The sequence below is a fragment of the Balaenoptera borealis genome (genome assembly GCF_965194805.1).
Source record: "Balaenoptera borealis genome assembly, chromosome: 3".
In the NCBI taxonomy this organism is placed as follows: domain Eukaryota; kingdom Metazoa; phylum Chordata; class Mammalia; order Artiodactyla; family Balaenopteridae; genus Balaenoptera; species Balaenoptera borealis.
This window is the reverse complement of record NC_138866.1, coordinates 64,380,331-64,404,454: the sequence shown is the minus strand read 5'-3', so window position 1 is coordinate 64,404,454 and position 24,124 is coordinate 64,380,331. Positions and strand designations below refer to the sequence as shown.

Below are 24,124 nucleotides of genomic sequence, written 5' to 3'. Positions count from 1 at the left end.
CAATTACTTGAAAAAGATTTCAAAAACAATCCTAATAAGCACTGTCGATTTCTGGAACTGAATGCTGCTATTAGCAGTCCATCATATTTATAGCTTAATGTGGGTCTCATAAAAATTAATTATTAATTACATGAATGATACATAAAATAAAGAGCAGAGAATCTAGTTACAATGATTTCCTGAAATTAACACTGAAGGTTTTCATGGCCCAAGCGTTTTCCCCCACCAGAATTTCTAAACTACTATCTTAGTCCAGGCTACCATAACAAAATACCATAGACTTGGTGGCTTAAACAACAGAAATTTATTTTCTCATAGCCTGAAATCTAAAGGTCCAAGATCAAGGTGCCAGCACAGTTGCATTCTGGTGAGGACTCTACTCCTGGCTTGCTGATGGCCGCCTTCTGGCTGTGTGCTCTCATGGCCTTTTCTGGGTGCTTGCCTGTGGAGAGATTGCTCTCTCTTTCTCTTCTTATAAGGCCACCAGTCCTATCAGATTAGGACCCATATGACCTCATTTAACCTTAATTACTTCTTAAAAACCTGGTCCCCAAATATAGTCACATTGGGGTTTAGGGCTTCAACATATGAATTTACAGGGGTTGTGGGGGGGACATAATTCAGTTGGTCCATGGCAACTATATTTGTAACAATTAAGTTCTTTTCAGTACAAATGTTTTTAATACCCTTTCCCTAGAGATATCAGTAACTGTTTCCTGAAATGAAACTCATATGTGAATGCACCAGTTTAATATCTAAGGTCTCTAAATGGTCTTTTAATATGCTAAATTCATTACAGTGTTCTCTAATCATTGTTACTACCTCTGACACAAACTCCTTACCTAAAGGACTACATGTACAAAGATTTTATCATTTTCTTTTAAATATCCTGTTCTTTAAAGTTACCCACTGCCCAGTAAACAGTCCAGTTCATGTCATAATCAGCCGTAACAGAAACAGCAATATGGGTCTACCTCGCATCATTGAGGATGTACTTTTAGGCAAACGTGACTATAAAATAAATTTCTACAAAATCAATCTTATTTTCACATTAACTTCTATATAAAATAGTATAGAAAGGAAAAACCTCTGAGTCTAAAGGAAAAACTTTGGGACAGGAAATGGGGTTAGTGCGCTGGCCAGCTCCATGGCCTGCTGGTGAGTGTTCTCAAGTCTTGTCCTGGCAGTCGCCGTTGGGAGGTGTGGTTCTCCTAGCAGTTATTTATTAACTGGGGTCCCTTCTCTATTTCTAGGCATTAGCCTCTTCCTCTAAGGCATGAGAATTTCCTTGAGGGCTGTAGTCTCTTGACTGGACATTTACAAATTCCAGGAAGATAAATATGTGAGGTGATGGATGTGTTAATTAACCAGATGGGAGGAATGTATATGTATATCCAGTCATCGCAATATATACTTTAAATATTTTATAATTTCATGTGTCAATTATATCTCAATAAAGCTTAAAAATTACAAATTCCATTAATCCATGCCTTTTCCAACCCAAAGACAGCATATTAGAGGTATGGAGCTTGGTAATATCAGACAAGAGTACCCACCAGGTATGGAGGGTGGGTGTCCTAAGCTGCCTTTGCCTTACTGCTTTTTGTTTTATAAAGTTAATTTCCAACTTTACTTGTTTTCTTAGTCTTGGATCCCACAGATTAATTTTCTTTAAGAACATAACTCATGAGTTGGTCTTCGTTCAGCTAGTACAGGCCTGGTGCATAGGAAGGCCTTGTGCAACAGGTGTTTTTCTGAATGCATCACACTGCAACAATAGGAGTGTGAGACTCACTTATGTGGAAAGAAATGCTGGAGGAAGCAGAGATTCCTAGCAGCTGTGATGGGGTGTGAAACAACTAAAATCCCCATTTGGTAGTCCCAGTAGCAGGAGGAAAAGGAGGTTCCTTCTTTCTTACACCTACCACGTGTTGATGTGTGACATTGGGCGATGTATTTAATTTCTCCGAGCCTCAGTTTCCTTATCTGTAACGTAGGATTAAATAATACCCAGCTCCCATTTGGGCTAAATAGTTTCCCTAACAAATATTAGTTTCCTTCCCTTCCTTCTCCTCTTTGGTGAATATTTGAGTGAACTGAGCATTGTTTAAGACATCCTATATATAATATAATATATATTATATATGATATATAATAGTGTATTTGATATATATTATATGTATATCTATATATGTGTGTGTATATTATGACCATTCCCTATTTTACAGTCATCTGTGATCCACAGGATGCCAACAATTATTAGTATCTGTTCTTTTTTGTGTGTTGTTTTGTATAACTCAGACAATTTGAAAGACACCTGGAACCAAGTTCCATGTGTAGCCAAAGCAAAGCAGTGCCATTTTTAGACCTTTCAGGACCAATGCGACGTAGTGCTTATATTACTCCTGCCGACCCGGGAATTCCTCCTTTAACTTGAAAGAGAATTCTGAATTCAAAGAGAAGGATGCACAATAAGGAATTAGCTCCTGGATTCTGAAAAGCCTATGTTTCAATAAATTAATACACCACATACACAAAAAGGAGACATTTTAACGTTGCAGTGGATATCTGTGCCTTAGGATAACTAGTGGGAATCCTCTTCTTGAGGCAGAAGGAGCACATGGTCAGTTCTGCCTCAGGTGGAGTCCCAGTGCCCTGGGACAAGCCACAGATAATGTGGGGTCTGCGTGTCGCCCCCTGTGGCTCAGAGACACAGACACGTGTGATTCTACCAAATGCCGCACCCTGTCTTTATACCAGAGCCCGTTGTCCATTTGGCTGGATGTTCAAATCAAGAAATCCACCTCCCTCAAGGCTGGATGTAAGGCTTGAACTAGCATCTCAGAGAAAAAAGGTCAGCACTTTGATACACAGCTTCCACGAAATGGAATTTTAATGAGCAGAGGCAAAACCGGATCTCCTTGCTCAGAAAGCAGATGTCTTTGTTCTTTTCATGTTGTAACATTTCACTAGCTCAACATCTCCCCTTTTATTCTGGTACCTCTCCTCTAAGAACTGAAGAGAGGCCATCTGTGTCTCTCTGCACTATTTTCTCACCTAAGATGTTTGGATTTATGTGTTTCAGGAAACTCTTAGGAAAGGTGTCTTGCAGTGTCAAGGTTTGTTGTTCTGGAATTCTTTTTTAAAGGGAAAATAGTCAAATTTGGCCTAATTAATCCAATTTAGCATTGTGATTGGGGAATATGTAGCTTTGGGTATGTGATAATCATATGAACCTGTTCTATCATCCTTCATGTTATTGACTCATTGCCAGTGAGGGGACTAAAGAAAAGACACAGGAGCCAGAAAGCTCTGAGAGATTTCTGAGAGTTAAATAAAAGCCCACACCATTGATGTGCGCTTTTCTCCACTTTGAGAAAATATACTTGACTTAGATGCTTTCTAAGAATAAGGCTTTTGTTTCTACACAATGCTCGATGGTTAAAACTCAGATTGCATCTACAGATTCAATGCAATCCCTATCAAACTACCACTGGCATTTTTCACAGAACTAGAACAAAAAATTTCACAATTTGTATGGAAACACAAAAGACCCCGAATAGCCAAAGCAATCTTGAGAACGAAAAATGGAGCTGGGGGAATCAGGCTCCCTGACTTCAGACTATATTACAAAGCTTCAGTAATCAAGACAGTTTGGTACTGGCACAGAAACAGAAATATAGATCAATGGAACAGGATAGAAAGCCCAGAGATAAACCCACGCACATATGGTCACCTTATCTTTGATAAAGGAGGCAAGCATATACAGTGGAGAAAAGACAGCCTCTTCAATAAGTGGTGCTGGGAAAATTGGACAGATACATGTAAAAGTATGAAATTAGAACACTCCCTGACACCATGCACAAAAATAAACTCAAAATGGATTAAAGACCTAAGTGTAAGGCCAGACACAATCAAACTCTTAGAGGAAAACATAGGCAGAACACTCTATGACATAAATCACAGCAAGATTCTTTTTGACCCAGCTCCTAGAGAAATGGAAATAAAAACACAAATAAACAAATGGGACCTAATGAAACTTAAAAGCTTTTGCACAGCAAAGGAAACCATAAACAAGACCAAAAGACAACCATCAGAATGGGAGAAAATATTTGCAAATGAAGCAACTGACAAAGGATTAATCTCCAAGATTTACAAGCAGCTCATGCAGCTCAATAACAAAAAAACGAACAACCCAATCCAGAAATGGGCAGAAGACCTAAATAGACATTTCTCTAAAGAAGATATACAGATTGCCAACAGACACATGAAAGAATGCTCAACATCATTAATCATCAGAGAAATGCAAATCAAAGCTACAATGAGATATCATCTCACACCAGTCAGAATGGCCATCATCAAAAAATCTAGAAACAATAAATGCTGGAGAGGGTTTGGAGGAAAGGGAACACTCTTGCACTGTTGGTGGGAATGTAAATTGATACAGCCACTATGGAGAACAGTATGGAGGTTCCTTAAAAAACTACAAATAGAACTACCATACAACCCAGCAATCCCACTACTGGGCATATACCCTGAGAAAACCATAGTTCAAAAAAAGTCATGTACCAAAATGTTCATTGCAGCTCTATTTACAATAGCCAGGACTATGGAAGCAACCTAAGTGTCCATCATCAGATGAATGGATAAAGAAGATGTGGCACATATATACAATGGAATATTACTCAGCCATAAAAAGAAATGAAAAGGAGGTATTTGTAATGAGGTGGATGGAGTTAGAGTCTGTCATACAGAGTGAAGTAAGTCAGAAAGAGAAAAACAAATACAGTATGCTAACACATACATATGGAATCTAAGGGGGAAAAAAAAAGGCCATGAAGAACCTAGTGGCAAGATGGGAATAAAGACACAGACCTACTAGAGCATGGACTTGAGGACAGGGGGAGGGGGAAAGGTAAGCTGGGACGAAGTGAGAGAGTGGCATGGACATATATACACTACCAAATGTAAAATAGCTAGTGGGAAGCAACCACATAGCACAGGGAGATCAGCTCGGTGCTTTGTGACCACCTAGAGGGGTGGGATGGGGAGGGTGGGAGGGAGGGAGATGCGAGAGGGAAGAGATATGGGAACATATGTATATGTATAACTGATTCACTTTGTTGTGAAGCAGAAACTAACACACCATTGTAAAGCAATTATACTTCAATAAAGGTGTTAAAAAAAAAAAAACTCAGATTGCAAAGGCAAAATTTGGAAAACATTTTCTTCCCCATAAACAGATACACGTGGGCACTTCTGGGCATCATCCCAGGCTCTCCTCGAGGTTGCCGGGAGTCCACATGTGTGTGCGTGAGCAGTACAGGATCACCTCCTGAGTGCAATCAGAGGGCAACATGGCATTTTAATGAGCTCGATCAAAGTGTTATTGTATCCAAAGGCCAAAAAATGTAAGAAACGCTTTTTCCTCACTCTTTTATCTGCTGCCAAAACAGAGTGGAAAGATAAGTATTGGGGCCCCATCCTCACTTTCCAGACCGTGCTTCTTTTGCGCTTGGCTTCTTCACTCTTTCATGATGGTGGAGGTGTGGTTCAAGGGCAGACTCACGTATTCCCGATGCTCACCCATTGCTCAGGTTGCAGAAGTGATTTTCTCACACAGCCTCTCCTTGTTAACAGCGAGGCCACTGTAGCAGTTATAAAATGCCCGTATCTAATGGCTGGCAAGCGTTGTGCTCAAACTCATGTTCTGCTCTTGTCCTAACAGAATTATGTCAGGACAATGAAAAACGCTGGGTTTGGAGGGAACATTGAGCGTGTCAGAGACTGTACTTTATCACGGGTGGGTATTTTCTCCATAACCTAAGCCTGAAGTAGAAGAACATCGCAGATGCTTAGTGCATAGGACATGGAGCACACGCTTGCATTTAAATCACGTATATCTTACTTTTTTACTGATGTAATTGTGAAATATGTTCTTTTTGCATTCATAATTAGGGGGTGGAACAGATGGTGAAGGCTTAGTTTAAAATAATCTGTCATTAAAATAACCTAGCCTACTGGTAATTCTTCACTCTAACTGGAGTTAGGTCATAGGAAAAGAGTTTGGGGTGATTTCTTTTTTCCTCTTCTACATTGGAATGTAGTAGGAAAAAACCACTAATTTCAGAGTAGTCCTATACGTGAGAATTGTCTCTATAAGGGCACCATAGTAAGATTTCACTCTGAAATTTGGCTACAGTGAAATATGCAGGAAAAAAAAAGAAAGCAGAGATAAAACGACTTTGACGAATATAAATCCATTTAGCACAATGCATTAAACATTAGTATACCTTCAATCATGAAGCTATAGTTAGTTTCATACCCTGGAAAGAAATAGCCTCATTATTTGACAAATACTGTTAGAGGCACTCAGCTTTTGGGGTTAAGAAACTGTGCCTTACACTTTATGTGTTACACTGATGTCAGGGGATATAAATTATAATTACAGGCATTATTATTCAGAGATGTTATAGCTCCTGACTTCTGTATCCAAGCCTTATTGCTGCACACATACCTCATAGACTTACTGGGATGTGACAAAGAAAATCTCCCAACAGCACTGTCGAGATGGCTAAGAACTGGTTTTAGTAATAAGAAAACTGTCTTGATGAGTCAGACACTCGCATGCCTTGAAAATGTCTGTTTTACTGTTTCTTCTAAGATTTTTTTCTCCATCTGCTTTGAGGAAAGCAGATAGGTTTCAGCATGGCTTTATAATAAATCTTCTCAAGGAGGGACTAGCATTAACATTTGTGTAGATTCTTTTTCATCTTAATCCAACCTTAGTTAATAATCAGAAAATTCTACATACTGAGTAAGAAGATGTAATTAACCCTTTGACCCCAGAATCTTAATTGGCGCCTGTTGAAAACAGTGGGCAGTTTAAAAAAAAAAAAAAAATTAAAAGGTAGCCTGCAGTGATTGAAACAGCTCAGTATATAGCAGCTTTCTTGACTCAAAATTTTTTAAATTTCCACCAAACTTTCAGATTAATCGTATTCGGTTCCCAAGACTAACTAATTGAATGTTTCCTTCCTCCTCCCACCTTTTAAAATTAAGACACCCACATTAAACCAATATTGATGTTACTCTTAAAATTTTTCTAAGCAGCAAAATACAGCTAACTATAGACAGGGATGACCCTGAATCAGAAGGCTATGCGAAGAGCGACCTTGCCAACCTGCTGGAGACCTGGTTTCATATTCCATTCTTTATTTGAAACGTAATTATAACCGAGTTATTGATCTTCATCTCATACTATAGATATAATTGACTGAAATGATAAGCATAAAAGTGAAAAATATAGTTAACTGACTTGTTTTGTTTATCTTTGCAACGACAAACAACTAATCTGACTAGTTGTTTCTTCCCCCCACCAAATTGGCTATTTTTAATTGAATTGACTGGATGCTTTGAGTCATGTAGACATAGCCTCATTTTAATCTCACCAGGAAATTGGAACATGTGTCGAAGCTTCTGTTTTTGCCAAACAAAACTGGCCAGTTCTTAGATCGCCACTGCTTAATAGTATCAGATGTTTAGCCTCCAGATATTCCTTTTCCCTGCTATGGTGCCCAAACTTCCTCTAGTATTTTAGTAAATACATGAGATATGAACCTACTTTAAAAAAAAATCATAATCCCTTTCAGTGAGAAAGTAAAGGATGTGTGTCCGTGGCAAATGAATAGCACTGGGTATTTTGGAAGACTATGAAAGGATCCAGTCTAACTCTGATCTTCCAAATGTCAGGAGCTATTCCAGACTATGTTAGACATCTGTGGCATCAGAATCTGCAAATAATCTAATACCTCCATAAACAGAACTCCTGGAGGAAATAATTGCCATTTCTCTTACTCAATTCTAGCATGTGTGATGTAAGGGAAAGAGCTTTGGGCTTGGAGGTAGAATTGGATTTACTAAGTCTTAGTTGAACAATTGTTAAGTGTTGGCTAAAGATAAATAAGACATTGCCTCGCTGTTGAGAAATTCAGTCTCCTTGGGAGTTGAATAAGCCGACCAGGATGATACACTATCATCAGTGCTTTAATAATACTGTGGGAGGCGGCATATTTAATCCTGGCTCTGCCACTAGCTGGCTGTATGGTCTTACCCAGCCACTTAGCCTCTCTGTGCTGACATTTCCTCACTTGAAAAATGAGAGTTTAGACTACAGGGGGTCATCTCTGTGCCATCTCCATTAATCCTTTCTTCTGCTTTCATTTAGCTTTCTGATTGCCACTTGTCTTCATAGAAGTTCTCTTGTGATCTCTCTCTGTGTGTCCCTCTAATCTGATAGTGGCATTTTAGGGTTTGAGAAGATGGCTTACACAGCTCTCTGTGATTATATACCAGACCATGGCTCTTAGGTTGAATGGAAAACCTTACCAGGCCCTTCTCTCCCTGGGGAAGGTCAAAAGAGGGAGTCTTAATCCTCATGAGTCATCCTCAGGAGATGTCTTGCTTGAGGTGAAGACATGTTGAAATGAGATGCTTCCCAAACTTCTACAAAGGAAACTTCTATCCTTTTGCACTTTTGGTTCCAAGTAAGCTACCATTGCACCACACTTGAAGCTTGAAAGTTTGGCTCTCACAAGGCTCCAGAGGGTTTGACAGTTTTGTCAAAGATAAGGAGTCCAGTTCTCTTAGACAGTGTTTTGTTCCCTGTCCTCTAGATGCTTCCAGGGAGATATTACAGAGCAAAGGTAACCCGGTGACCTCTTGTGGAAGTGACTTATGAACTCTCTTGTCATCCCGTTTCTCATTTGTCTCCTAATGGTAGGATTCTATCATTGGAACAGATCATTCAAAAACAAGGGATGATTTTTAAGAAGTTACAGGCTGCCTCTTAATACAAATATTTTAACTTCAGAAATGCTATCCAATTTATCTTTTCATTAATGTACTCGTATCCAGTAGAGGATCTTTATTTTTAGTGGACGGCAAGGCAGTATAGTGAATGAGTCTGACTGTCTGAGTTTGATTCGTAACTTCATCACTTGCTAGGGTCAGGCATATTGCCTAACTTCGCTAAGCCTCAATTTCCTTGTATGTAAAATGTGGATAATAATATAATTACCTCAAATGGTGCTTGTGAAAATTAAAAGAGACAATACATGCAAACTGCTTAGTACATAATAAATGTAAGCTAATTAATAAATGTAAGCTCTTATTGTTGTACTGTCTTGACCAAAACCTTGTCTATCATGTGATTTGCTTTTATGTGGAGCAATACAATGTGACTTTTGAATTGTTTTCAGAAGCCACTAAATCAAAGGAGGTGGTTGGGTGCTACCCATAGTTTCTGACCAGTGGGGCTGTGAAAAAGGATCAGGAAGCATGGAATCCAAATTTCATGCACACACACACAAACACATATTCCCATAGAGATACATACATATATATAAATACATGTATTTAATATATACATATATATTAAATACATATATATGTATGTTATACATATATAACTCTGAAAAAGTTCAGTATTTTAAGAGACTGAAATTATTCCTGAGATTTGAGGCAGTGTATTTTTCTACCTGAATTTTACATGCTTCTTCCACCTTTCTATATTTAAAAATTATGTCATTAGTTTAATGTTGCCACATACCTTGTTCCCAATGAGGATTCCCTGTATTTCCAAATTCACAGCCTTTGTAAATACCACTAATCTTTAAAACTTCTTTCTCTGGGCAAGCAATGCTTGTGCAACCTACCTGGTTAAAAATAAATAAATAAAGCAAAACACAAGACGTGAGGATGATGGAACGTATAAAATGCACTTGGATTGCAAGAAGTTGAAACAAATTTATTCTCAGTTTGAGTGGTATCTCACAGTTGGAGCCCATGATGATTTACACCATTCATCAAACTGAAAATGAAGCCCTCCCTTTGAAAAGTAGACTAAGGTTTCAGGAGTTACAGATGATGTGCAGTGTCCTTCTTCCTCCTCCCCCACCCCCTCTTCTTCTTTTCTTTCCATTTCAGGAGTTGTAGTAGAAACTAGATCTATCACAATAAAACTTTAATACAGAGTTTTGCAAAACAAGGATTACAGTTTGTAAGGCTTCAGCCTGTAAACATTCACCCATAATATATTGACTTTCCCTATTGGTTCTAACACAATAGGCACTGGGAGTGAGGAGAGCATAATCCTTTATTAATTAGCAAATTATGGATGTCCATAGGAGCTCAAGTGGTGATTTTACTTACTCTTCATATAAGAACTCTTTTTTTTCTCTTATTCCATTACAATTTTCATTCCTGTTCAGCTATTTAATAATCATGCTGATTTAATCTCAGTAACTACTGAATCCAAAAAAATAAAGGCAACATCTCATAAAATCAACATGACCTGATTTTATACATAAATGTAATGCATCTTGATCAAAATGACAGAGACATAAGGAAGTCCCTGGAATAAGGGAGAGCTTGTGGTCTTAATTCAGACCTTTCATTTGTTCATGTATAATGCAGTAAAGATCTTAGGACTGCTGTTAAACATGAAGGAAAAAATGATCTTAAATTTGGTTATGTGTTGCTTTGTATCAGATGCCTTATTAACTAAATCCCCACAATATATACTTATTAACCTATTTATATATTTATTTTTCTGCAGTCCCTGGATGGCTTTGTATTTGCACTAAATCAAGAAGGAAAATTTTTGTACATTTCTGAAACAGTCTCCATCTACCTAGGCCTCTCGCAAGTAAGTAAAACAATTTGATTCTTGACAGCAATTGTGAAGGCTCCTTCAGCCTCATGCCTTTCCTTCTTCAGCAGATACTCTCTTTAGCGTGAATTATCCAATTTATCTTTAATGGCTCTACCTGACTCTGATCACGAAGTCAATGAGAAAATTGTATGTCAGTTCGGAATGTTCAGAATCAACCTGTGCTCAAAACTTTAGTCCCTCTCCCCACCCTCCAAGGATCATTATTAATTTATTGAGAACAAATGAAGTTTCTTCCCTTGGTTGTTTTGAACTTTGAAACCTCTGTGCCCGGTAGGAGAGGGACACACTAATAGTGCTTCCCTTGTGTCCTATTACTGGATGTTTATGGAGGACCCTGCATTGTCCTGGGAGCTGACACAATGACAGGGAGTCATTTGGAGTCAAGAAATGCTGAAAGAGACCATTAAAATGTGTTGCAGGGAGGGTTCCTGCAAGGACGTATTTTGCTGCCTTTGCAAATATTTCCTAATGCGGAAAGACAATTTCATAAAATAGGATAATCTTTCATTATTTGTGGTTTAATTACCCACATGTGTCTGTCAGAGGTGAAAAGCAAAGAAGATGGAGGCAGATGGGGCAAGGGAAAGAATCCTAGATGTCAGTTCTTGACATTCCCCTGGAACACAAAAATTTGACTTTCGTTGGATTCCCAGACACAGGCTGCAGCTACAGAATGCCAAAATACCCTGAAGGAAAGTTTGCAGTTCCACTAATTATCCAGATGTTTTCTCCATAAAAATGCTAAACATCTGGGTATCTGTGCCCACACAGGTGATTGGCTGAGCTTGACCCTTTTCATCTGGTGGTTTGGCACAAGAAAAACACAGCCTCGGTGGGAGGGATTTTGTATGTATGTGATGATCTGCCAAGCTGGATAATCTACTTCTCATTCAGTTTCCCCTTTGACCTAAAGATGGAGATAAGATTTGTCTCTCTCCTCTTAGGCAGGACTCACCCTAAACTCATGGCTTCTGAGAGTTGGCACTGCTCTAAGGAGAAAGCCAGCATGGTTGGAACATTTTGGCCATTAGTGAGTTTGCTGGGTAATAGCTAAATCAAGAAAGACATTGGGAAATAATAGAGAGACATATCTGGCATTTGAGGAGGGTTGGGGGAGGAGGAGAAACACTGCCAAATTTAATTATTTGCTTTTGAGAATCCAAGCAGGGGGCCATTAGCTCTTCCTTGAAGGACATGCAAGCTATTGGCTGTAGTGTATCTAGCAATTCTATTTTATGTAAACTTGAGCAAACCAAATGATAGAAGCTGGGCTACCGTCAACTCGATATTAGTATTCTTGCATCTTGTTGAAATCTCTGGTTTTCTAATGGCTTTTAATAGACTGTAAGCCTTGTCTTAATCTGTCTGGGACCTAGAATTGAGAATCTCCAGTGTTGAAATTGGTGCGCCACCATATTCATACTGTACAGAACTGGAAACCCCACTGTTTGTTGTTCTGCAATGCCCGTATTCATCTGTTTTGTGCAGACTATCCAACAAAGTTTAATAAGCCGGTGAAGAAGAAGGATGAATAATTAGTTTAAGCAGGTAAATGCTAATTAGGGAACTCCCGAAAAGCATCCATTATATACTAGCTCAAAACACATTTTACAGCCCTGGTTAGTGGTGTAATCCAAATTCTGTCAAGGCAACTGCATTTTCTGTAATTGAGATGTGTACGTTTGCTTTGCATAACAGATGGCTCTGTATGCTTAGACTGATAGCTAGGAAAATAATAATTGCATTATTCTGGCCAAAAGAATATTAGCTCTTGGGTTTTGGCCATTTCAGTCAGTCCTCCTGCCAGCACAGCATATGCACATATATGGATTGGATTTTCAAGGAAATTGATGCATCTGGAATAGTGTGACCATCTGAAATATCATCTGTTCAAGAAAAATTTGGCTTTAACCCTGTGCTGCTTTCTCCTTAAAAGCAATAGATTCCACTGCTTCTCTACTGTGGCGTCAAGTCAGTCTTTTCCTAAAATCTGAGGCAAATCATTGAGGTTTCCGTAGAATAAAGCAGCTGTGCAGACATGGTACAGTAGCTGGCAACTTCTGTGCAGTCCTCCCCCGCCTTTGCATGGGATGGGTTGTAAAGTGCATATCAAAATAGTCAGCATCTTGACTTGCCCAGGGGCAGACGCTGGCCACAATGGGCTGTTGCCCTCTGTGGAGGTTGTGTCCAGTGTCGCCACAAAGGTTCCAATGCGCAGGTAGAGGCCACGTGGTACAGGACAGAAGTCTTCATCTGCAGGCGTTATGCAACTGAAATGATGAAGGGTAAATCACTACAAAGTGATTTTTGCATACAGCAATGAGTGTATTTGGAGTTCAAAACAAATTTAGAAATAGTTCTGGGTTAACATGGAAATAATCTGATAGGGCATGGTGTGTTTTGAAATGCCCAAAGAATGCGGGGAAAGATCTATGCTAAAACTTTGAGAAAGGTTTTCCAACCCAATTAATGTTCTAAGTTCTAAAAGGGCAGTTGGGGGTCCTGAGACATAACTCTTCCCAAGTTTCTTCAGTGCCCTCTTTCAGTTATGGGGTACGGGCTGCTCACTGGTGACATACAGTAAATGTACTCAAAGTTATTCAATTAAGTACCTCCTTAGTCTTTTACACACACACACACACACACACACACACATCCTTAATTAAATGCAAAGCAAACACTCTGCTTTTGTCCTACAACTATGACTCAGTGGTTCTTCCATCAAATTCTAGACAGTGATAAGGAACCTATATAGTTATTGTGCCTTCTTTCCGTTTTAAACAGTGCCATTAAATCAAGAAAATGTGTAACTGTCTCATCAAATATGTATCCAGTGAAATTGTTGAAGAATATTGCGAACGTGTCATTTTGTTAGAGCATAGCCGCGTCTGCATTTGTAACTCTCAAGATGTATCTTTCTCAGTTTTATTTTCTTTCAACATGTAAATAAATATGGTGGCTTTGAAACGGCTTATGTTCTCAAGAAAGAATTAGGATTCTTTTTTGGCTCATGAGAAACCTAAGTAGAGAAACTTCTACCCAGCTCAGTTGTGTAGCATGAATATAGAGACAGCCAGAGCAGGTTTTTACTGGGTGGAACTCCGGGTGTCTAGGATGTGTGCTTGCCACTTATTGTCTCTAAGATATTTTCATATGGTCATGATGGTGCGAATGAAGCGTTCTATGATGATACATCTTCAGCAGCCCTTTGACTTTGCCAGAGATAATCATTTAACACCCAAGATATGGTTTCAGGTTGTAGAAAAATGCACTGTTGACTTGCATCCCTGAGTGCAAATGACTCCTAGGTACTCACTATGAGGCCTTATCTTAAAGGAAGAAACCCAAATATCGTTGCTGAGTTTGGTTTGCATGGAGATTAAATGACTTCTTATATCTGGTGATGGTGTCCAGAGCTGCTAAAGACAACTCTGCTCTTTACTTAAAATGGAAAAGGCAAAAGTAAAAATGAAGAAGGAAAACAGTGTGGTTTCCCTAATACTGAAAATGCGGCAATGATGTGTAGCCAGCTTTTACGAAACCTCTTTCAATGTGTTAAGGGACTCAGTCACCAAAGAATCCAAAAGAGACTTTATATGGTAAATAAAAAGCATTTCTACTTCCATATAGGATTTAAAGCTTATAGAAATATTTATTTGTTGGTTTATAGCCTCCTCTTTCCAAAAAGGAAATAGCTTACATAAACATATACAATAAAAAGTAATGGCAAAATAGAACTAGGGTCTAAGGGAAAAAAAGATAAAAGTAGGTAATCTGTTACCACATAGTAGGAGAACACAACAAAGGCTTATAAGAAGGGATATAAATGGTCTGATAAAGTGTCAAATTTACCTATGAGCTTCCTGGCAACCAAAGCAAAAAGAGAAACATAGCCAACTATAGCCAACCATCAAAAATAAGGAATGTATGGCTGAATCGCTTTGCTGTGTACCTGAAGCTATCACAACATTGTTAATCAGCTATACTCCAATATAAAATGAAAAGTTAAAAAAAAATAACAGTCACACAATGTTCAGAATGCCTGGGCTTCTCTCAGTGATGGCCATTGTTTTAACAACCAACCTCCCAGTATTCCAGTAACAGTCAATTATGTTCTAACAGTGTATACGCTGTTTTTAACAACTAGATACCCAGCATGGTAGTTGTAGTTTTTATATCACCTGACACCCAGGTTCTTACAGTAGACATTTTCTAAATCCAATACTTTATCCAACTGATGCTGAACATTTTTAATGTTCACCACAGAATGTTCTGCACAGTGGGTTACTCAATGGTATGAGAAAACAGTAAATACACTTGTTCTTGGTAAACCGCCAAGCCCAGTGCTTCAAAGGGCAGCCGTTGTCCCAACATGCTCATGTGATTCAGGGCTTGAGCCCAGCTAGAGGGTGCATTGAAAAAACTAAATAAATAAAAATAAGGAAGTATCACTTCTTAAGGAAAGGAAAGTTCTTCTGGGACTGAAATATTAAAATAAATCTCAAATACAATTTCTGTGGAGGCTAATATATGGATTATGACATATCGATTTGCTTCCATTGGAGTCCACATTCAGAACAAGGCTATAATGACCCATGAACACACATATCGCCAATCTCATAAGCTGGCAGAAGATTCTTCTCCTCTCAGATGTTGGTATGCCAAAGATCATCTTGAGAATGATGTTCTGGCATCCAGGACTTACAATAGCATTGACTAGTTTGATGGTTTATGTGCTTTTGAATCAGCTTTCCCTAATCCATACTCAAATCCTGCACTTTCTTTTAAATGCTGATGAGAAATTCAACATTTTATTTGCCAGAGGCAGAGGACATGGGTCTCAGTTAACCAGAGGATAAAAATGGACTCTTATCTTCTGAAAACATTTTATCTTGAAATTGGAGGGAGAGATGATGATTCTGATGCACATCTATGCCAGCAAACTGTTCTCAAGTTAACATAGAGTTCTGTTTAAAACATAATGGGTCCTAGAGCAGACTGGGAAATTAACAGATTTTTACATTGTGATACCATGAGGAAATACCCTAGAGCCAATTAAGCCCTCTCTTGAAATATACACTAATTACCCCCCATGGCCTCCAGTGCCCAGCTTGCATATGAGTCACTTCTTTCTTCTCACGAAGTCCCCATCCTGCTAGAAGATACTTCCTTGCCATCGTAAGCCAGCTGGAAGGTAACTGTCTACCTTGTAGATATGCTATCTACAAGGTTACACACTGGCTTGGTTCAAGGCAGCTTGCTGAAAGGGGTAGGGTGGCTGCAGCTATAAGAGCTTATAGAGGTGAAGGCGAAAAGGGGTAGATGGTCATTTTATATTTTGTCTTTTTTTAAAAGCCATGCAGATATATTTACCATAAACTCCTTTCCCCGTCCTGTTGTTCATCTCCATATTTTAGGTTTCTCTGCATTTGTTATATAGAATGGCAAATAAAATTACAGCTACAGCACACAAGTACAAGGTCAAATAAATGACAGAGCTCAGTCTATTTGTGAAGCTATTCTGAAAGGGAACCATGGTGCCAAATGTGGTTTATTTGAATAATAAAGAAGAATTAGATTCCCCTGATAAATTGGCTGAGGGCCAATAAATCACTAGAGGTTAAAGATGCTTTGCAACTGCCATGTCTTTCTTTTGCTTTTCCATAGTGCAAGCCTCAACTCTCCCATTCTATGTTTTTCAATGCAAATCAAGTTGAGGTTAGTATGTGGTTAATACTTTTCGCTTCCATGCTTGTAAAAGATATATATATAGATAGATCTATATAGATATATATATTTAGCAGGGTAAAAAAAAAGAAGATATTAGCTTACAAGTTATTACTCTTGTTTGGCATCATCACATCCTAGATAGCTAGAGTATAAAGACAAAACAAGTATTATTTCAACACAGCAGAGGGCTTATAATAATGGAGCCAAGTGTTAGCATTTTTTCAGTTGGTGTATGAAATTGATGCAACACTAGGATAACAGGGGTTCCTTCAATAAACGAATACACACAGCTCTCCAAATATTGCTTGGCGCCCCCCCCCTTTTAAAGTCAGTCAAGTAGGCATACCTTAATTTTTTTAAAAAAGAAAAATGTATCATTTTCTGCAGCTTGTGTTTTGTCGTTATTGTTGGTTTTTAACCTCAGCAAGTCTGCATTTTTCTCCTGTGCTAATCGTAAAAAGTTCATCACTTCTTGTGTAACAAAGAAAAATGCCCTTTTGAATGTGGAAGCTCTGAAGGTTTAGAGACTATTGAGAAAAAATAAGTATCAAAATAATTCAGAAACAGGACAAGGCACGGTGGCACATTATCAATTTACAACATTTAAATTGATAAATGCTTGGTGGTGAAGGCCTACAAGGGCACTTTGAAAAGCAAATAGCGACCTGGTGAAGAAATTGATTTCCCCCCCCCGAAAATGACTGCATGATGCATCATTTGACTGCATACTGTCCGAATGCTTGACAGAGATAATCTCAGCAATCCCACGGGTGACCTTATCGTTCTCACCAGGACAACTTTGTCTACGTTCCGACTTTGTGCATGTCAAGGTTCCTCCCGGCAGGATCCTTGGGGGAAAAAGTTCCTCTGTTCGATCCAGATATTGAACTGCTCGCTCTTTCCCCTATTCCTTCCACCCCACCCTCCCAAATAGGCAAACACACCTCTTTATTTCATCCATAATTATGAACGAGCCAGGCTGAAGAACGCGGCAGCTCTGCACGCCGGATCTTTGTGGAAACCCTTATTACTATTTAGTTTACAGAGTTCTAGGTGATAACCTATATTAGCGGGGATCTTTTTATCAGAAAGAGTAGAAAAATTCCCTCCTGTTCTATAGTATGTTGCCGTCCTTAGCGAAATGGAAAAAGCTAGCCGGTTTCTTTCTGCCTTGTTCTTGCAAGGGATTTTTTTGTTCCTCCCCTACAATCTTTACACAGAAAGCTTCTGAAACTGTTTGACTCCATACCATTTAGTTTCTAATAATGTTGTCCCCTCACCATCCAGTAATTCTAGGTATTTCTCTTGTAACTTTAAAATTATTTAACACTGACATAAGCCCCAGAGAGCACGTCACAGTGGGCTGTTGAGCTTTGAATTGTCGTGGCAGCCTCTGTGGCAGAAATCTGATGGAATCCACGAGGCTTCATCAGGACCACTGGTGTTTGGAAAATATGTTTCTGCCAGAGAGGAATAATTGACAATTTTTTTATGCTTAAAATATTTCTGTTGGTATATGTGGATGGGGATGTGTGCCTGTCTCTTTATTTATCAGTAATCTTCCTGCCACACAGCTCGTCCTTGATCATTACAATTCTCGATTAGCCATTTCTTGAAAGCGGCAAATACCCTGCCCGGGTTGGCACCCTGAAGCTACAGTCCCCACCAGCTCTGACACCCTCAGTTCACCATATTCAACCCCTTTTACCTCCTTCTTTCATCCACAACATTAATTCTGAGTGAACAAGACGTGCTTCCTTGCTTTTGACAAGATTTGCTGCAGTCTCATGCGACAAAAACCCAACACTCATTCCAGATTCAGAAAGTAGGATTTATAACAGCATTTTAATTTAATGTTGGATGTCGAACATATAAAGAGATCACAGTAGTACTAGAGCTGAAAATTGATGCCTTTTTTATTAGTGTCCTCTCAGAAGTGGGTGAGACGCTGTTTGTGCAATGGAGCACAGAGCAGCACAGTCAGATGAATGAGGATATGCTATCTGCAAGGAATCATATTTCAAGCCACTGTCGGCCTCTATTGATGTGCTGAGAGTTGAAAGGTTATGCTAGTAAATGCCACCCGAATTTCCAGCATTAGAAATCGGTAGAATAATCTGCTGGCTGTCACTTTATGCTCAGCCTAAATGCACTGCATGGGAATGTTTTACTTATTTTAACTCCAAATTAATTTCTTATTACTGGTGCATTGCTTTCTCTCTTCCATGTTTTCATCAGTTCCCAAATGGAACTGATGTTTAACAGGCCTTCAGAGTAAACCAAAATCTCCGAAAGAAAATGAAAGAAATTTGAGTCATCATACGTGAGAATTATATTCTTTTTATTTATTCCTTTGAACGTGTTTTATCAGTCATTGAGGCTAAAACAGAATGTCAGTATGCAAAAAGGGCTTTTCTAGTTAGACTGAATCACAGAATCACAAGACAATAAAAGGTAGGCTCACCTTTTTCAAATGTATAATTTGAAGACTTTTTATATTGCGTCTTAATTTCTGGAGGTAATATGATGAAGAGAAGAAAGAAAATGCAGTGTCTTCATTTTGTGGGATCAAGAAGTCTAAAGTCAGAAAAAAATACTTTTTGAGGCATTAGCTTGTTTTATTTGTGTGGATGAAATGGTTTTTTCATATTCATTTTTAAAGTAGAGCACTAAGCAAAAGTAAGATGGAGAAGAAAATTTAGTCATCCTTCTAAGTCCGTAATTTATTCATTTTAAAATAATGAAACGGTGTTTTTCTGAATTAACCCATGTATTATTCATGCAGGCATTGGCAATGTAATGTCCCCAGTTTTCTGGAAAGCAATGTACATTTCTTTGCCTGACAAGCAGTATTTTCTATATGGTATTAACTTAATGGCTTATTTTATTATGTAAAGTTGGAAAGTAAAGATAATTTCTATAATGTGGTGCTTATATAGGCAATATATGCAAAATAATACCTCTACACCTAAGCCTTCCTCAGTTAGCCTGGCCCCTAGGAGAGTGATGAGTGATGGCAAACTGCTCAAATGAAGAATAAGAAATAACTTGACCTCCTGGGAAGAAGGTCATAAAATCATTAAATTCATGCGAATTCCAAATTTCATTTCTACACACATACATTCAATCTGTATTGGGTTTTAGCTCCTACATAAGAAGACATGGGTTTCATGACAGGAGTGACATAGCAACAATTTCAGTGATAATTTCGGTTGGAATATAATAAGGAAATCGACTTTAGGTTTTTGCATAAGTTCTAGAACTAGGCTGATAACCTGAAAACTTATGCTGGTTTTAGACAACAAATGCCATGTGGCTTTTTATCCTTCTTATTCTGTCTGCCCCCTTTGGATGACAGTCCAGAGGTGCAATCTCTTTTTCCTAAATAGTCATTTTTAAAGAGACTGATAGCAGTTGTTCCAATGATTCAGAGCATCTTTTGATGTGTATTTGTGTAAATAGATGTCTATTCACACGCCTCTATACATATATAAATGTATAAAATTGATTTCTTTCTGATTTGGTTTTTTTGCCTTCTGCACTCTTATCTACGGATGTAAATAACTTCCCAAATGATTCACTAAAACAGCAAACCAGGTTTTCCTTTGGTGTCTCCTCCCCTTTTCAGCCTCCTACAACTGCACATTTACCACGTTCAATAATAAGACAAAAACTTCCTCTGATGCTGTTGATTTCGAATGTGCTGGCAGATTAAATCTATTACTTTCAAGAACTATGCAAACTTTTTGAGAGCAAAAGAATGTATGCAGAAAGAAGTTATCCCTGGGAAAGAAAAAAGCTGTTTGAGATTGGATGTTTTTAGGGCAAGGCAGGGCCCTTGGCAGAGATGACAAAGAATACCTATGAGCCAAGTGTGGCGTTCTGGTAGACCTCAGAAGTATGTCCGTAATAGCATTTGGGTGTCATGTAAAGAGTCATAGACTGTGTTTAGCTTTTCTTCTAGGTTTTAGAGAAGCAAGTTTTGTATCAAGCAGCCCCCTCCCTTTTGGCCTCTCTCCCCAATAGGAGCCTTGCTTTAGAACCACAGGTAATCCCTTTAAGTAATGCTTTGCCAAGGAAACAATAGAAAATTGCCTCTTGATTAGGAAGGAGCCAAGGCTTTAAGAAGCAGACACATAATGGATGGTTTCACAAGTTTTACTATCATTCTATAGCCTGTCTTGACTTTCAGATATTTGTTTCTACCATACTTTATTAGATGCTTAGATCTGGTTAACCAAAATCCTTAATTGTTAAACCAGATACTTTCCGGAGCTTAAAAAAAAATTACAGAAAATGTGCTTGGCTACGTATAGCAGAGACCCCGAGGAGTGTTTCCAGAAAACAGGAATGGTAGCATTAGCTAGGATCTGGTTCTTTGCTATGAAAGGTACAGGCTTGCTTTGTTTTAAGAAATGTTGAGGCTAGCAAAATTGCAAAATGACTAAATAAAGATTATTTGTATTAGGAAGTGTTCCTTTAAGTGGTGAATTCCTTTCTTGCTTTTAAGTATCTATGAATAGAATCATTATCTACTTAACGAAATCAAAGTGGGGAGGGGGCAGTGAAGGAAGGGGCGAGAGGCACAAAAATTAAAGTGTTCAGAGGCATTCCATTTGAAGATCAATCAGAAACAACTGTGTGGAAAATGAGATTCTGTTGGCAGACAACTTTCTAAGAGCAAGCAGGGCTCACGGCTCCTGGTAAGCATGGGGATCTCCTAGCCTCAGGTGCCAAGCATAAGGGGAAGGTTGTTTGCAACCTGGTCAGACCGTTCATTCTAGTTATCCAGGGTCACGTCGAAGTGCTTGCAGTGGAGGGTAGGAGTGCTTGTGATGTCCTGTCTGCATATCTGTTTGAATTTACAAAAGTCTGCACATCCCTCAGGACAGAAGATGCAAATTCAAGGAAAAGAAGAGGTAGACTGGGAACCAATTCCCTGAAATTATGAAAAGAAAAAGCATAATTTTTCCAGTTCATTAATTAGAACTGACGTCACACGGTTTGCAAAGACCAAGAAAGGACCGTGCCATTTCACTATATTCAAAACCTTTTCACTTGAGCAGACAAGTAAATCGTGCACTGACTGGGACTCATTCAGCTCTTTAGTAAAAACACAGGCCTGCAACCTTGGGTGTAACATACATCGAAATTAGAAGAGTTGAACGGAAGATACTTTTAAAATGTCACAACTGCTCCCTGACATTGGATGATATGTTTATCCATTCATTATCACTGAGAACACCTGGGGCGGTGCTCAGGAAATCAGATAGTGCCTTTTAAGATAATTATAAAAGAAGCATAGATTAGCAAGCTGAGGGGAAAATAGACAATCCTGAATCATGATGTTACTAATTTTGATCTGTTTAGGGGCATCACAACAGTGTAATAAATGACTGCAACTGTCACCAGGTCTGAGGAGAGTGAATGCCAAGTACGACTCTTTGTACAAAGCAAACGTTTTCCTGGAGGTGAAATCCCAGCATTGGTTTTCTGTTTATAACATTAAGACGCTCCACTGATGGTGTTTTCTGTTGTTGGTTTCTGGCTTGGCCTGCCTTTTATCTCTCAGACGTTCTGCCTTGGGAGAAGCAGGAGAAAGCCCTCTGGACAGGGGTCCTGGAGACCTGGCTCTGGTCACCTGGCTCTGGTTTTGTCTATGCTTCTGATCAGGCGAGTGACCTTCGAAAAGCCTGGATCTTAATTTTTCTTAAGTGTGAAGTGAAGGGGTGATTTCTCAGGCTCCTTCTTCTTTAAAAAACGTGCTCTCTGAAATTCATTCAACACTGGGCATTTTATCCTCAGCTCCAGGGTCGGGGTGGGGGAGGGGAGCCTGGAAGAAGTAGGCTATTTTATTTTTAACCTTCAAAGGAATTTAGTTGAGCAGATGCTACCCTGCACCAGTCAGAGTAGAAAAGAAATGATATGGCTTTTAAAGGGCACATCTAGCATATCTACTGGGGTAAAGTAATTCTGGCAATGCTTCAAAGGATATAACTTTTGATGGTAAAGTAGGTAGGCTATGGAATGAAATCACATATGGCAGGCTGTCAAAGTCTCCTACACTTTCAGTACATTTGTATAAGTGCAAATGGAGACTGCTTAGACAGAGTCCCGAGCAATTTCCTGCTAAGACTGCTTTCAGATTATCTGATATTATTTGACTAAATTATCTCTGTAGAAGCTGAGGACAACTTTTATGATCAAATATTTTGAAATTAGTTTTCCTCGTTGGCAGACTATCTGAAATATGAATGGCTCTCGTTTGAGCACTTGAAATTGAAAGGCTTTGGTAATAGCAATTATATAAAAACAAGGGTACTGAAGTGCTGTATATCATGCTGAAGGGGATATGTTTATATGTCAGTGATGTCAATAACTGTAGTTCTCCCAGATACCTAGCTGTCACCCTTTCATTCTGGGCTGATGCAAAGGACAGACTGACTTTCTTTTCCACAAGGGTGTTTCATTTTTGAGGATAAATTCAGATTTTATTGACTCCAGACATTTAAACATAGTCGATTCATATTTATTACATTTCCCAAACATAGGGTGTCTAAGAGTATAAAAAGTGTGAACACACTGACAATGTGTAGAATCCTAAACAATTATGTGGTGATTGACTTGTGTGCTCCTGATGCTGTGTCTGTGAAGTATTCGTATCACTCTGGACATTTTCTATTCATGTATATAGCCTCACAGTGAACAATAATTATACCTAACATTTATTAAGCCCTTACTGTGTGCCAAATATTGTCCTAGGCACTTTACTACCATTAAAGTTTATAATCCTAACTATTGTTAGGTGCAATTATTATGCCCATTTTATAGATAAGAAAACTGAGGCTCAGAGAGATTAAATAGCTTGCCCAAAGTATTACAACTAGAAAGTGGCAGAACTAGCATTTAAACCTATCCCACTTTACTCCAAAGCACTCATTGTTAACCATTATTATTATTGCTAGCTGCTTCTGGGAAGTTGTAGGTAATTAACAAGTAGAATTTTTCAAGGTTAAGAGAGGCTGAGACTTGGAGCAATTAACCATACTGTTCAGAACCATAAAATAGTTACTCTCACAATGCCAGTGTCTATAAATGAAGTTCTGAAAACATCAGTAAAGTTACATATATATATTCAAAAACTCTGATATTCAACTTTAGAAATATTCCAAAATTCAGTAGCAGGGCCCAGTAATAAATAATAAGGGTCTAAACCCAGAGTACCTAGGATATTCCCCACACATTTAATATATATTCATGCATGCCAGCATTCAGCCAATACTGAGTGACCCACATGTGTCCAAAATATAATAAAAAAAACTGAGGCTATTAATAACTAAGGCATAGTGCCTGCCCACAAGGACCCAGTGTCTTCAAAGTGTCATAGACATGGTAACCAAGCTACAGTGTCCTATACGTTGTAGGCCTCAAATCTTTTAATAAATAATGAATATCACATGTTCCAATAAAGAGATGCGCTATATAAACCACAGGATAGAGAGTGTGGATGACTAACTCTGCCTAGAGAAGTTTGCAAAGGATTTACCAAAGAAATGGCGTTTAGGTCAGGTGTTCATGGGCATTTTCCACTTGGAAAAGGGGAAGGTGATATTCCAGGCAAAGGGAGGCATATCTGCAAAGTCATTTCTTAAGGCAAGA

General features: G+C 38.7%; 1 protein-coding gene across 12 annotated transcripts in view; it reads left to right on the top strand.

The window, feature by feature from the left end:
- The window catches only part of NPAS3 (neuronal PAS domain protein 3), an 853,648-nt gene that overhangs the window by 602,820 nt on the left and 226,704 nt on the right, over positions 1-24,124 (top strand). For all 12 annotated transcript variants that reach the window (XM_082384096.1, XM_082384094.1, XM_082384095.1 and 9 more), the window contains one exon: positions 10,619-10,708. In XM_082384096.1, the coding sequence (XP_082240222.1) occupies positions 10,619-10,708 (90 nt within the window). The remainder of the gene's footprint in view (positions 1-10,618; positions 10,709-24,124) is intronic.